The 15,774-nt window shown below is 41.9% G+C and overlaps 1 protein-coding gene across 1 annotated transcript in view; it reads right to left on the bottom strand.

Annotated features, from left to right (window-relative positions):
- Positions 1–15,774, bottom strand: part of TRAPPC11 (trafficking protein particle complex subunit 11) — a 39,590-nt gene that overhangs the window by 6,079 nt on the left and 17,737 nt on the right. Inside the window, exons 12-25 of the mRNA XM_078859675.1 lie at positions 13,659–13,738; positions 12,922–13,000; positions 11,992–12,046; positions 10,597–10,742; positions 10,353–10,414; positions 9,598–9,730; positions 8,221–8,351; positions 7,350–7,508; positions 5,372–5,559; positions 4,628–4,776; positions 4,285–4,406; positions 3,383–3,508; positions 1,325–1,390; positions 527–686 (exon numbers count right to left, since the gene is read on the bottom strand). Coding sequence (XP_078715801.1) covers positions 527–686; positions 1,325–1,390; positions 3,383–3,508; positions 4,285–4,406; positions 4,628–4,776; positions 5,372–5,559; positions 7,350–7,508; positions 8,221–8,351; positions 9,598–9,730; positions 10,353–10,414; positions 10,597–10,742; positions 11,992–12,046; positions 12,922–13,000; positions 13,659–13,738 — 1,656 coding nt within the window. The remainder of the gene's footprint in view (positions 1–526; positions 687–1,324; positions 1,391–3,382; positions 3,509–4,284; positions 4,407–4,627; positions 4,777–5,371; positions 5,560–7,349; positions 7,509–8,220; positions 8,352–9,597; positions 9,731–10,352; positions 10,415–10,596; positions 10,743–11,991; positions 12,047–12,921; positions 13,001–13,658; positions 13,739–15,774) is intronic.

Below are 15,774 nucleotides of genomic sequence, written 5' to 3' on the forward strand. Positions count from 1 at the left end.
ATGTCTAATTATCACAATTTATATCAATAACTGAATTGGTTCTCCCAATTGGAAACACTACATGGACAGTGATGCATACGAGATGGGGTGCAGGTCCATAATATTTCTAACAAAATTAAATTCAGTAACAAACGAGTATTCATCCACTGGAGGTGATATGACTAACCAATTGCTCAAATTGTCACATTGTATAATATATCATGTAAGAGATCTTACTGGAATAGACGCGTTTGTCAATAACCGTGAGCCATCCACTTGTTATTGGGGGTAATGTCATCTTTGATAAAGGAGCTGGACAAATGACCGATGACCCATCCATAAAAGCATTGTAGAATGAAAAATATCTAAAGACGGACACTTGCATACAATCAATATGTCCATAAAATTCCACTATAATTTGTGATCAGCTATTCTTGCCACTCAACCTTGAGCTTGGCCCACATGGGAAATGTAGACAATCATTCGTGCGGCATCAAATAATGCGCATGTGGTCCCGTAGGCCGCATGCGTGTGCGCGTGCACGCACTCTGCTGCAACTGCGAGTTCACGTCACGGTCCGTGTGTTCCATCGGCGAGGTTAGCTGGAGCTGACTGGCTGTGATGGTCAGAGCCCAGGGCGACATGCTGAGAACTTCTGTGAGGAGAACGAAGGGGTCGTCCGAATACACCCTCTCCATGGCTTCAAACTGAAAATGTGGACACAAAATACATGCTTTAAATACAGCACGTGCATACATTTACATTTTTGCGATAATGCATTGGCAGTTGTACATACGGCACAAATAACAAAAAACCCAACACTTTCACCAATGCTGCCCTAAGGGCCATTGCCCAAAAAGGTACCTATTATAAATGTTCTCCTTCTAGGGCAGTGCTATTAACGAATGCATTGCGTTTTGTTATAGGTGCGTAAGTGAACTCAAAGTTATAAATCCAAAAAAACAAATCACCGTTCACTTAACTAATCAATATTCTTAAATGTTTTTGTCTTGTATGCTACATCATTATCTGATGCTAATGGGCTTTGCAAACTTAATATAAAATATTTTTGTATGAACCAATATTGATGATGACTATGATAGAAATGAGTGGATGGTCAGTGTATTAATATTGTTTAAAATATTAAAAACAATTTCAGTGCCATTGCAATTCACCAATTGATATGACCACATTAAAGGTTGAATATGTTGTAAGGCATATTTTCTCCCCTATTAAATTATAATTGTACAATGATTGCTGCAAGAATGTGAAAACAATATATGTAACGCTTCTTGAATAATTTACCAAACAAATCCACAGTTTTCACCAATAAACACAAACGTACCTTTGTAGAAACCAACTTCACAGAAGTGTCGAAAGGTAACACTGTCTCTATGATAATCGTCTCATCCTGCTCACAAAGAAAGAAAACGGAAGGGGAAATATTTAAACAGCATGGTTGTAATCATTGCAAAATGTCTTTTCACCCGAGTGCATTACAAAAGAAATGCAGTATTCTAAATGCATTTTTCTTACTTAAATCTTCGTCAATAAACCTTCCTTCTAGTAAATCTAAATGTTACTTGTTAACTTTTTTTTAACAAATAACCCTGACTTAACATGTAGCTTTTCCCAGCCAATGATTGATTTGTGCGTTGAGCAACATAATGATCTGACTAAACCTGTCCTCAAGACCCTCCACCACTCGACAGCCAAGCCGATTCAGTCGACACGTTTTTGGATCAGATCAAGCGAGCAAAAAGTGTGTCATAAAACCCTCCTCCACCCGACAGCCAATTGATGAAGTTATCACCTGAACTAACGTGCCAGTTTATTACTGCTTCAGCACACACGTGCGTTGGAGAGCAATCCCACAACATTTAACAATTGGGTATGGCAGTTTACTCAGTTACAGCCATCATCAAACATTTGGCAGAATTGAGCAAATGTCCTCCAGTCTTGGGACTTAAAATAGGTGCTATGATGTCATCAATACGTGCCCACAAAAGATCAGAAGGTGGCCAGAAGTGATACCTAGAGGTTAATATAAATCACATAAATTATGTTATTTTAATTCTAGATTTGAAGCTTTCGTGACTGCAAGGATTCATATTCTTAGGTTTTTTCGGTAAAGTCACGTAGGTAAAACATTAAAATTAATGAAAGTAAAATAAAATAAAAATCACGACGTTTCGGAGGCAACACAAGTCTCCGTCATCAGGTGGGACCGTCACAGCCAGATTTGCTGCATCAAGTGAGGCAATGATTCAAGATGTAATCCCTTAAAAGCAAGTTGAGGGGGGAGGAGAGGGGGGCGGAGCTCATCAGAATGTGGTAGCCAATGAATGGAACGTATCGGGAGGCTACCACATTCTGATGAGCTCCGCCCCCCTCTCCTCCCCCCTCAACTTGTTTTTAAGGGATTACATCTTGAATCATTGCCTCACTTGATGCAGCAAATCTGGCTGTGACGGTCCCACCTGATGACGGAGACTTGTGTTGCCTCCGAAACGTCGTGAATTTTATTTTATTTTACTTTCATTAATTTTAATGTTTTACCTACGTGACTTTACCGAAAACACCTAAGAATATGTTATTTTAGTTTGCAATACATGCTATGGTAATACAAAGGTTTACATAATGAAACAAGTTAGGCAAAGTTAATTGATTGTACTTGTCGATTGTTAGATTATAACACATTTTGTGACATGTTAATAAAGTACACATTTACGTGGTGATACTGGTTAATCATAGTGAATTATATTAAGTGTTTAGTATTGAATTTCGATTTAAAGCTTTCGTGACTGCAGGGATTCATCTTCTTGGTTCTTTCGGTAAAGTCACGTAGAATGGAAATAATAAAATAATAAAAATAAAACATAATAAAATAATTCTCGACAGACCTGTTCTACACCTGAGGACGGCTGCTTGCGTTGTGGCCGAAACGTGAGAATTATTTTATTATGTTTGATTTTTATTATTTTATTATTTCCATTCTACGTGACTTTACCGAAAGAACCAAGAAGATGTTTAGTATTGTTAAATTGCTGTGTTAGTTTCTATCAACATAAATACACTTTTTTATTCAGTTTGTAACATGAATAACGATGTGTTCAAGTCGCACTCAGCCTATAGCGGTCGACTGTTGAATTATTTTTTTATTTCTCTAAATTTTAATATATTCTCGAATTAGCCTTGGCCAATAGTAATTCGTTTGTATAGAATATTATCAAATTTAAATGAATGTCGTTGAGAGCATTTGCCATCCCTCTGGTGTTCTTTTATCCTTGTGCTAATCGTTCATCTCGATTGACCAACAACATAGAGCATTTGCCAAAGGTGCAAGTGATCCGGTAACCTGTTGTTAGTGTGGGTAGTTCATCACTTATTTCGATCGGCTCACCTTGTGACAGCGACAAGTCACCTCCTTGCCGCTGGTCCCAACAGAAGCGTTCACCGAGTAACCCACAGACACCAAGAAAATACGAGTTCCGACGATGGAACATTTGACGAACACCGTCTTATCCACCTAAATATACACATGCACACATGAGAACACACCAATTCCCCTTTTAGCAAGCATCTATTATATCCATTATTACACATGACGTTTACGCTAACAGGTTATACGAGGTACTAATTTGAGGCAGCCAAAATAGGTACGATGACATGTTCACATATCAAACATCATTTAAAATAGATTCTGACAATCATCAATTTGATACATGAATCAATTCATTCATCGAAGAATTGAATATTCATGATAAATCCAACGAATAGAATGTTAACCTTTAGGCTCATGGAATAAACAAGATGGAAGGAACCAGACAGAAAATAGTACAAAAATAAGAGAGAGAGAATATCTTTTATATTTCAGTGTGACCCTGCATCATGACAATTCATAAAAATCACGAGGTGCCCAGGAGGTAAATCATTACAAAACAAGTGAATACGACGAGGAATCAAACCAAGGTTTCTGTGTATGTGAGCTCACCATCGCTGCTACACACACACGTGGAACAATTCAGCATCGCACACTTTCAGATGCGCTCCTGCGGCTATCTGGAACACCCTTCCGATATTAGGAAGCCACTGGAGCTATGCGCTTTTAAATCTAGACTGAAAACTCATTCCACTCGAACTGCTTTTTGTGTTTAGTTTGTTGTCCTTCCCCAACACCTCCGATAAGCAGAGTAGGCTAAGTACGATGCCAAATAAGCTCAACATACACATATACAAGTTATATGTTACAGAATTGGGAGAAGCCGAAGGGAGTTTGGATGCGTGCACCTCGGGGACTCTTACCGTTTGCCCAGGCTGCAGGTCTCCAAGGGGTATGTCGTGCAGAAACGACGGGTGGGACTCGTCGCAAATCTTGGAGCCGTCAAGCGTCACGTGCGTTGTCTGTGTCAGGTTTGCATCCTGACCTGAAAATAACAACATCCCGCTGTGTTCAGAGGCCAACGGGAGGCTCTTGGTACAACGTTTATGTTTAATATACATATATAAATAAATCATCAAAAATCTCGGGTCAAGGTACTTAACATTACAACACTCCAGCTTTTGCCCCGCTATTTTAGACGCCACAAGAGGGAGCTGCTGGACATAAAAATGAGCAGCAAGCAGTGTCGGGCTAAGGAGCCAGTACCAGACTTGAGGCCCACAGAGAGGGTGACGTTTGCCGCGGGGACATCCTCCAGACTCTGCACTGTCACCCGGATGCAGAACATCTCGTTGGTGAGTGCAGGCGGCTCGTGCTGCATCTGAACCGCTATTTTTGGGGCTCGTGGAGCGAGCCTGCAGGCAATACAAACACAGTTTGGGTTTAGAAAACGTCCGTTTCTGAATTTCAAAACACTGTGATCCCAAGTAGAGGCCATCTGCCAGCAAGAAGTTGTAGAACTACACCTTCATCTGTTCCAAAATTGGGAGGGAGGCGGTAAGGGCATTCACATCGAGGTAATTAGAAGACATTGGTTATCAATAGGAAAGTAACGACAATAGCATAGTATCAGCAGTGGCCTCTCCTTGAACAAACATTACTGGCTGGGGATTCATATCCAATCACAGCAGCTATAATCATTGAGGTTTTTTTCTGGTGACTTAAAATGGGTAAAACTATGACCTGAATGAAGTGCTTAATTAAACTGCAGGCAGATGGCCTTCATATTGTCACATAGACGAGTGTCCTACAACAGTAAAACATTTTTGAAGAGACGCCCAATTTCACCCACTAAACATCTACAATGGAGTCTAAGATATGCGCACCCACATTGCAACGGCAACCCCTTCCCTCCACCGCCCCAGTTCATATGACCCGTCTCATGAGAACCTATAGCAGTGCAAGATGTGAGCGACGACCACAGTTGAGTCCTACGGTGCGGCGACTCACAGTGTGGAGGCCTGCACAGTGATTCCGTCCCAGGCCTGCTCGCCCTCCGCCATGGCGGGCGGGCGCCGGAACGAGCGCAGGACCTGCGTGGCCTCGTGGGCCGAAGCGGCGTCGCCGCCGCCCTTGGCCCAGTGCAGGAGAACTCTGCGCGTGGAATCGCTGCCCAGCACGGCAATCACCGACGTCACCTTTGCAAGGAGACAGCCGCACGGCACTTGTCGTGTAAAATGTCAAAGGCGCAGCCCTGAAACTCCTTGGTCTACGCCACTGCTGGCGGGCGAGCCAAATACCCTCGAGAGGAATCTCTGTCGAGCTACGTTTCCATGCCGGGAAGATAGGGGTGGGGTGCTCACACTTCTCATCACACCTCATCACAATGCAACCGTCTCGCATGTCTCTATTTCTTGTCCGAATCTTCTACGACCTCACCACATGCCTATCGCTTGTTCGCATCTCTCTAGTAGCAACCTACTGTACCTCTCACCTATAGCATATTGCATTTGTCATCTTTCATCTGACTGAATGTATCTCTCATCTCTCATGTATCACTGGGGATTGTATTGTGCTTTTCAATTACGCTATATAACATAGAAAACTCTCCATTACTATTTTAATTTAGGCCTAGCCACAGAACTTGTTAGGTATTTTGCATATGGCCAGATATAAAAAAAATAGCTATTTGGTGCACCCCTAGTTTTATCCACCTTTTATAACCTAATCCTAATCCCCCTGAACTGCAAATCCAGTTTGCTAGGCTTTACACCTAATTATGCACATGAACCTTATGGCGGTCCCCCGGCTCTTGCATAATGTCCGTGATGCAGTCAGTTTTAGTCTGTTGATGGTCGGCGATGCGGCAATCGACTCATCTCGACGAGCTGTACACGATGCACCACTACAGTGCGTACGAGCGTTCAGGGTTTCAGCGCAATCGTCTTCGCTGCGTTTCGACATCACGGAGTAGCACTGATTTCGGATTGACTGGTACCCCAGTCAATATTTAATTGCCTCGACCATTTTATATTATTTGGTACCCCGGGGTACCGCCATAAGGAGCACATGTGCATACGACTATATTCCTCTCATAATTTCCTTGATCATAACAACTTATTTAAAAAACACTGTTTTCACCAACTCCCATAATAAAATTCCATGGTTGATTTGATTTATATTATTATGTAAAACTCCACTTCTTCCCTTATTTCCCAACAGAGCAGTTAAAAATATTATATAAGCAAGACTTGTTACGCAATGGCTGCACTGTGATCATTAAAAGCAAAAATTATACGTTGCTCCCCTCCAGACCATGTTATCTGTAAGCTAATTCCAATTACGATGATGGTAAGAACTCACTTAATGCTTCTTTAGAATTAAGTTAAGCAGAGCAAGCACAGCATGCACTAAGCTCTTACTAAAAGCAGTGAAACTCTGTGTGACATTACATTATAAAATGTTTTTTAAAGTATGCTCTAAAGGTCGTCATGGCCCGATTATGGAAAATTCACTCATCGTAAATCAAGAGGAAATTTGAGATGGCACATGCAATCAAGTGGTTGTATCGTAATGACTAAAGATTAATATTTTGGCTGATTAACACCTTGCACCATTATTATTATTATTGATTCATCCTGCAGATCGGGTGGACAAAACTAGACAACTGGCAGAGGCAGCTGAAACAAGGTGTAAGCAGGAGGAAATTAAGTAAATGGGAAATGGAGCATTGGCATTGGAGCACAGTTGGGAGCGAGGAAAAAATGCCAATGTTGAGGACCGAAGATGTTGGTGTCTGCATTGGCAGTCCTTTCATCCAGAAGTAAATGAGAAAAGATCATTAATGACCGGGCTGAATAATTACAGCTCGGCGTGGGACCAGGTGCTTAATGATTGTTAAGCTCGTTCACACGAAAGTAACGGCATAAAAAAAATACGAATAAAAAATTCATGAAATAAAAAAACAGAAGCAATCACATGCGCACACCTCAATCTTCTTCCCCACGTCCTCCGCTTGACCCACGAAGGTGAACACGTGCCGCTTGGTCTTTTCAGGAACGAGGCACATTTCATGGTCGCTCGCTGGCAGTTCCATTGACCAGGAGACAGAGCTCGTGTCAGTCAGTGTGCAGAACTCATTGTAGGCCTGCAACAACAAAACAGCCGCTAACACGCCACTACCTGCCAATGCGCACACACACATATAAGCCAGCTCTGTCGGTGGTTGTTTGCAGCAAAATGGCACGTGCTGCATGAGAGCCTCTTTCTCAAACAACCTTCTCACTGCTGTAAAATCAAGTGCAAATAGCCTTGAATGTTACGAGTGCTTTGAAGTTTGGGTAAAGTCAGTCGAATGTGATTTTGCAGCAAGCAATATATCCCACTTCATATTATTACTGATGGAGATAGTTCTTATTCACAAACAAAATTTTGTTGTTTTAAATGTAGTCTATATGGCAGAGTTATTTTTTACTCTTCATTAACTAATATAAAAAGGTAGGTAGTGTAATCACTAGAGCTAGTCATGTATATACGCACACAATTTGCATGACCAGTGTTGCAGTGTTTAGCTCATTTGCACTGCGAGCCTGGTAACTTTCATTAAATTCCTGGCCTCAGAGAACATCAGTGCTGAATGATACCGCAACCAATCCTGGCAGACGCCCCCTTTCACCAATCCGCAATGACCAGCATGAAGTATTTTTAAACAACCCCAGTTACTGACAGGGAATGGATTAAAATAGGGCTGTGGCTGTAACGTCAACATTAATGGCCGGACATCAAGGTTTGCGATGCTGGCATTTTTTAACCGTCTACCCCATTAGGAGTTTTAGCCGCAGCTCAGCGAAGTAACTCACTGGGTTGTTGAAGGTGAGAGAGAGCGAGGAGTAGCGCACAGGGAAGGGGCAGCTGGCCCTCAGGTACACGTGCAGCTCCACGAGAGAGTCCACGGGAAAGCTGTTCGCAGTCAGTACCGCCTTGCATTCCACTGCAAAACACACAGACACAGAGATCACGCCTTAACAGACTGTAGGAGCAAGTCGTGTTTGCGAGCACTTATGAAAGCTGGCACAGCACACAAGCGGTTGGGTGGCTAGCACAACGCCAGGCCACCTTCGTCTCCCCAGTGGCGATGTTTATACACCCCACCAGGTACTCAATTGAGTCCGAGTCGACCTAGGGGAGGCCCATGATTGGTTCAGAAAATTGTCACTGGTGTTGGCCGTGAGCGGTAATCTATCTCGGGTAGCCGGGTTCGTAGTGCAGCACGCTAACCGCTGCCCTACCACACACACACACAAAGCAAATGCTGGCACAAATTTGCAGGAGGGCCAATTTAATTTCGTTTTGCAAAGCATCACAGTTTAGTGAAAATGTTTACTGGATGGGACATGTATCATCAAGTTTTTTTAAAGCACAATTTGTTCCAGCAAAGTGAGAACTCATTAAATTGGCCAAGCATTTTGAATTATTTCACAATGCTTCCATTGTAACCAATGTTAAATATGATTCGCAACCGTTAGTGACCAAGTTAGAGCAATTTTTAGTCAACAAATATTCCCATAAATATTGTTAAAAAAGTTGTAGGAAATTTGATAATATACTGCATATATGTATACATGTATAGGTTACAGCCCTTTTGACAATCCACTGGTGGATGAGGGCCTCCCCACGCCACTGGTCATGGGAAATATTTCACCTCACTTCACCCGTGGCCAGTGCGGGTGGGTGAAGACGGGCAGCATACAAGCGGGAACAAAGAAGCACGGGACAAGCCATTTATTTTGCTGCACTGCCCACCACGTAGCACACCCCACACGGCCGCCTCTTACAACCTGGCGCACATGGTAGTTGCCCCTGTTGATCTTCATATATATATACACACACAAGACAAATATCTTTAACAGACTGTTGAGCAAAGTGCTGTTAGAAAGCACCTATGAAGGTCGGCACAGTACACAAGGGGGTGGGAGGCCAGAACAAAATCTGGCCGCCTTTGTCTACCCAGTGACGATGTTTATACACACGCACCAGGTACTCATTTGAGACTGCCTACCTAGGGGAGGAGGCCCAGGACCAGGTTCAGATAATCGTCACAGGTGTTGGTCGTAAGCGGGAATTGAACTCGGGTCGTCGGGCTTGTATCGCAGCGCACTAACTGCTACACTACCGCTCCCCACACATATAAACATAAAATGTGGAGCACGATAATGTTGGTCTGCAGCTGGACATACCGAAGGGCACATAGCTCTGGGCATCAACAGTGAAGTAGTTGTTTCCTTTAAGGGACATTCGATCTTCCCATAGCTTCTGAGCAGCTCTCACAGACTCGGCAATGCAACCAGGCTCTGGGTCTGGGGATCCGTTCTGAAAAAATGATAATGCAAAGTAAAAAAAATATATAATACATCATAATATTCTTGGTTCTTTTGGTAAAGTCACGTAGATAGAAAACAAAAATCTAAATTAAAAGCAAAAAAGCCACCACGTTTCGATCGCAACACAAGTGGTCTTCTTCTCCACCTGAAGAAGACCGCTTGTGTTGCGATCGAAACGTCGAGGGTTTTTTGCTTTTAATTTAGATTTTTGTTTTCTATATACGTCACTTTACCGAAAGAACAAAGAATATGAATTCCTACAGTCACGAAAGTTAAGTCTAAATACATCATAATATTTTTACAGGTAGGCGTTATGTGATTACACGGTCAATTACTAGTTGAACAACACACCAGACCTAATACAATTAGTCAAGATAAACCGCAGGGTTATCGTTCACACCTGACCACCCACCATCTTACGTTGGATACAAAGCAGGCACAAGAATGTAATGGAAATTCATGAAAATACACGCAGCACCGTCATGAACACATGTTAAATGCAGAAGTGAAAAGCAAGATGCCCATAATTTTAGGTTGAGAAAAAAAGTGTACAAATAATAGAATCGCGTCTCCATTGCATGTGCACGCGTGCTTTCAAATGAATAACGTACCATAAGAACTTTCATTAGATTTCTCTGAATAGAAGCCTTCTTTTCATGGCTCAATGTTGATGCTGAAATAAAATACAAATATACAATTATAAAGCCTTACCAATCTAATACCATTGCAACATATGCCATCTTTATAAGACACCTCGCATATGTTTAATAAAAACACGAACGTTTGTGGCAGCACAGGGTGCTTGCACAAAACTTAGTGGACGTGCGCAGGTCGTGAAGTTTCGCGATTCCTCACCTCGGCCTAGCAGCTCAAGACAGAAGGTGATGTACTCCAGGTTCTGGCCCATGAGGTAGGCGCACTTAAGCGCTGTGGAGAGGATGGAGGTCAGCAGGCTCCACCAGCGCTCGCTCCGATACTCCCACAGCACGTAGCTGAGCAGGCTGAACCAGGCGACATGTGCGCGAGAACGATTTTACCGACCCCCATCTTTCACAGAATCATCATCTTTCGATTTAAAGCTTTCGTGACTGCAGGGATTCGTCTTCTTGGTTCTTTCGGTAAAGTCACGTAGAAGGGAAATAATAAAATAATAAAAATAAAACATAATAAAATTATTCTCACGACGTTTCGGCCACAACGCAAGCAGCCGTCCTCAGGTGAAGTACAGGACGGCTGCTTGCGTTGTGGCCGAAACGTCGTGGGAATTATTTTATTATGTTTTATTTGTATTATTTTATTATTTCCCTTCTACGTGACTTTACCGAAAGAACCAAGAAGAAGAATCATCATCGTCGTAAGCGATCTCTGACACCAGAAGGCTAGATGTCTACTGGTTCGCCCTCCTCCAGTGACAATTGGGGCCTTGCGATCTTATGAAATAATGGATTATGTTTGTGTCGTATTTACCATCTTCATTGCATTTCATTTTTTCCCCCCGTCTAGTTTTTACAGCGTTGTTCACTGCATTAGCCGAAAGATAACATTAGTATACGATTCGCATACAAATTGCACAAATCGTGCGAAATAATATTCTTTACGGCAATATTCAATGCACATATAGTTGAGCTTAAAAACTTATTTTAATAGATGAAACGGATCCATTGTTAGATGCCTACCAAACCATTTAGTCGATATAAAATCCCCTTTCCAAAAAGGACCACTGACATTAGAAATGCAATAGGAATTGTGACGCATACACACGCACGATTATTCGCAGGCATTTATGAATTTTGCAGACAATATGCAATTGTAAAATGCTAATTATAATTATCAGTGTTTGAAAACTACTATAATTCACCAGTTTACTGAATTTCGCATGCATTAAAGAATAATACCTATTTGCATATGTAATTGAGTAAAACATTTGGACTAAAAATAACAAAAGTTACGACTGTTATTAGTGTTGAAATAATTCAGGTTTATACAAGAAGTAATGTATTCTCTGTTAATAAATACAGTTAATATAAAGAGCAAATGCATAAAAAAGTTCACAGGCATTCCACCGATTCATTAAAAAAGTAATTTCCAATGTGACAAGGGTTATACATTTCTAATTATTTGCTGCTCTGCCGAATGGGATCAAATGCCAACATTAAATACAAGTGACTGGGGTACAATGCACAAAAGCTAGATGAATAATGGCTGTTATCTGCAAGGCTAATTCCCTTTGGACTGCATATTACAACTTACGTGAGGGATTTCTTGTAATCCCTTGCACAGTAGTATTCCTCACCCATCTGTACCACTGCAAAACAGCATAAGAAGAATTTGTGCTGAAGCTCAACACACATTAATGCAACCTGCACTGCTGCAGATCTGTACCCGTGTGCATGTGCACGTGTACAGTCTTTGCCAATCCACTTTTGGTTGAGGGCCTCCCCACACCACACAGGTCATAGGGCTTAGTTGACCATGCTTAACCATGCTTGTCAGTGTGGGTTAGTAAAGGCAGGGGGGAATACACATTGGACCCTAGAATACTGGATTGTGCAGCACTGCCTTCTGCTGCCCACAACTCTGGCCTGCAGCCAGTAATTTCTTATTATTGGAGGTCTCCATTTAAAGCTTTCGTGACTGCAGGGATTCATCTTCCTGGTTCTTTCGGTAAAGTCACGTAGAAGGGAAATAATAAAATAATAAAAATAAAACATAATTCTCACGACGTTTCGGCCACAACGCAAGCAGCCGTCCTCAGGTGAAGAACAGGTCTGTCGGAAAGACAGCGTCCGACAGACCAGTTCTTCACCTGAGGACGGCTGCTTGCGTTGTGGCCGAAACGTCGTGAGAATTATTTTATTATGTTTTATTTTTATTATTTTATTATTTCCCTTCTACGTGACTTTACCAAAAGAACCAAGAAGATTGGAGGTCTCCATTTAAAGCACTATATTGGCTCAACCAAGCTTAGCTTCCAAGATCTGATGAGGCATTCCATAAAATGTGGTCTGAGACCAATGTGACCTTTATTTTACTCTGATTGACCTATTGCGAGGGGTCAAAGTCATTCAAAGTACAAATGTAAGGTTAAGACCGTGCAGATGAACTGAACACGGGACATCACACCATACATTATTTTTAATGTTGAACACTGGAATATACCATCAAAGACGATCGACTTACTGAGGTAGCTTTTCATACGAGGGCACTTATATTTCTTGAATTGTGCCACTGCACTGCTCAGCAGAGGGATGATAAGGCCCTGCATGGAGATAGGGCACCTCGATTAACAAAATTTTACATGAAAATAATTTATTTATTGCATTGCAATATAGTATTTACTTTTGGAGGTACAATATTTCATATTCAAATCTGGATTTCAAACGAGGGATGTTGTTGCCATCCAATTATCATAAATAGAATACATTTTAAAATAACATGTTTAATAGGAGTTAAATAATACCGGTCTAAGTCATGAAATTACCTAAAAGGAATCAAGACATTGTAATTGGAACACCATATCCGAGTCTTCCCTGAGAGACTTATAGTTCAACTGGGCTCTGCTATCTATACCCTACTTATTTAGATAACCTATTTTGGTTTATCAACTCAAGAAAAATCTCTCAACTATGTCATATATATATAAAAACAGTCTCTATATATGTATAACATAAAAATCCACAGCCCTTTGTCAATCTACTCCTAGATGGGGATTGTTTGACCAGACATCAAACATGGTAAACAGGGATGAAGACTCCAATACTGGTTTACAGTATCACTCGCGGCGGTTGTTAACCGTGGCTGGAAATCTAACAGTTCAACAGGTTCGCAGCGCAGTACATTAACCCACTGCACTACTCACCAATCCCAACTATATAGCCTGCGCTATTGCAAGCATGCAGTGGACGGAGAAAACTCACGCTGTGGTCCACTTTCTTCTCTCTGAGCTGAAGAGCCAGGATGCCTTCACGCTCGCGCGCTGCGTCTGGAGGGTCAATGCCTATGGGACAGATGATCAAAGTGTGTCACGCGGTGTCCCCTCCTCTGGCCCCAATCATAGATTCATGAATATACAAGGAAAAGGTCAGACGTGAGTCACTTCCAGACATGTACTGTGCAGCTATCTCATGTTGGCAGGTAGGACTAATTTGTTAAAAGGTGAAGGCAAGGGCAAGTCACATGTCCCCTCCACTCCACTTAAGGCTGTGTAACAATACTCCCAGACCCCCATAAACGTTTTAAAAAACATGAATTTGCTTGAGAAAATAGAACAGTCAAAGTGTTCTCATGAGCCTTGGGCAGTGCTTATTGATGCTGGTCATCGGCCTATTCCAGCAGTAGGATTTACACATTACTACAGCATGGAGTAGTCTATCCATAAGACAGCAACTGATGACTTACCACACAGGGATACTGTATGTCGACCTCGAAAGGAAAATTGGCTACGTCAAACTATGTACTGGTACCTACATTCAAAACCTTACGATTGTGAATTGAACACACTGCCACAAATTCAGCTACATGGTGGGATTTCAAGCCAAGGTGTCACTGTGTGGTTCAATAAAATACAAACATTACAAAAATAAAATATACGTGAGAAACACACATTGATCTTCCCATGAAAAAAAATTAAGACCAACAAAGCAAGCGTCCTATAATCAAGGTAACTCATACAAGAGGGAATTCGTTCTCCAGAACCAGCATGGTTTGTAAATTTATCGAGGTTTATTGTTGTGGATAAATAGTCCATCTGTTTCTACGGTCAATATATAGTTTCTCAAAGACAAGCAGAATGAGGAGTGTTTTAATTTGATCAGCACCATACAGTCCCGTGGAGATTGTGTAGTTGTCACATTACCATTTTATTTAAGCAACTGCAAAATTAAATCAATAGCTTGTTATTAAAGTGTGAGCTCTACAATGTTCAAAGGAACACGCGTAAAAGTAAATAATCAGAATAAAATATCACATACTAAGCTACTTCTGCCAAACAATAAAATGTGTATGCAGCTTGCCTGTGTGAAGGATGAATGTGTCATCTTTCTTATACAATTAATTGAAATCCATTGAGCAATTTAACACAATCAAAACTGTGGCAATTTTTCCAATAAAATCTCAGACTAATTGTGAGAAGCTTTGTTAATATTTCAATTACATTTTTGAAGACATCGAGTGACAAATTATTTACTCTAAATGTGTAATGACATAAATGGTGTCACTGTGTAGCGACAGTACCGAGTGAAGAGTGGTACTGTACACGTGGTGCTGCTCTATGGCACCAGAGTGAGCATGGCACGGAATGGCTCACTAGAGGGCAGAGTCCGGGTCTCACTGAGGTCAGGTCAGGACATGATATCCTGGGTGAACCCGAGAGGGCACATGACTGGACAAGGGGACCCGCAGATGGGGGTGTGAGGGCCACGTGATGTGGACCCAGGGTCCCTCCCGAAGGATCTGGAAGGGGGCGTGGCCAAGGGCGGAGCCGGCCACGCCGGAGCAGTTATAAGCCAAGTCCCAGGAGGGAGCGGGGCTGTTCTGCTGGGTCAACTCTGGGAATGAAGCCGCCATCTACGATCCTCGGTCTCTGGTCTCTGCTAGTGGACGAGGCAGCGTGTTGAGCTGTCCTGGTCCGGTAATAGAGTATACCCCGTGTGTTAGCCAAGTTAGGAGCGGTGGTTACAACCCTATGTCGTTATCCTGTTAACGTTCAGAGTAACCTGTTGTGTTAGTTAATAAACGCATTGCCGCCAGTTCTTGCGTGCGCCTAAATCGAACCCACTACAAATGCATAAAGCCCTATAGTATGTTTGTATGTTGAACTTCTTTCGCATCGTGCATAGTCAACCATGCTGCAGTAGTGACAAGAAAAACTACTTTGAAGTTATGGAAAAGTTAAACAAGACGGGTGGATGATTTTAAAACATAAATTGTCTAGGTGTCCCAAACCTTTGGAGTATGTAATCACATGTAACACCGCTAAATCGTTTACATATGTAACACCTAGACACAAATGACAACCACATGTTTGCTTTATGA

Source organism: Lampetra fluviatilis, chromosome 9, assembly GCF_964198595.1.
Source record: "Lampetra fluviatilis chromosome 9, kcLamFluv1.1, whole genome shotgun sequence".
NCBI classification, from domain to species: domain Eukaryota; kingdom Metazoa; phylum Chordata; class Hyperoartia; order Petromyzontiformes; family Petromyzontidae; genus Lampetra; species Lampetra fluviatilis.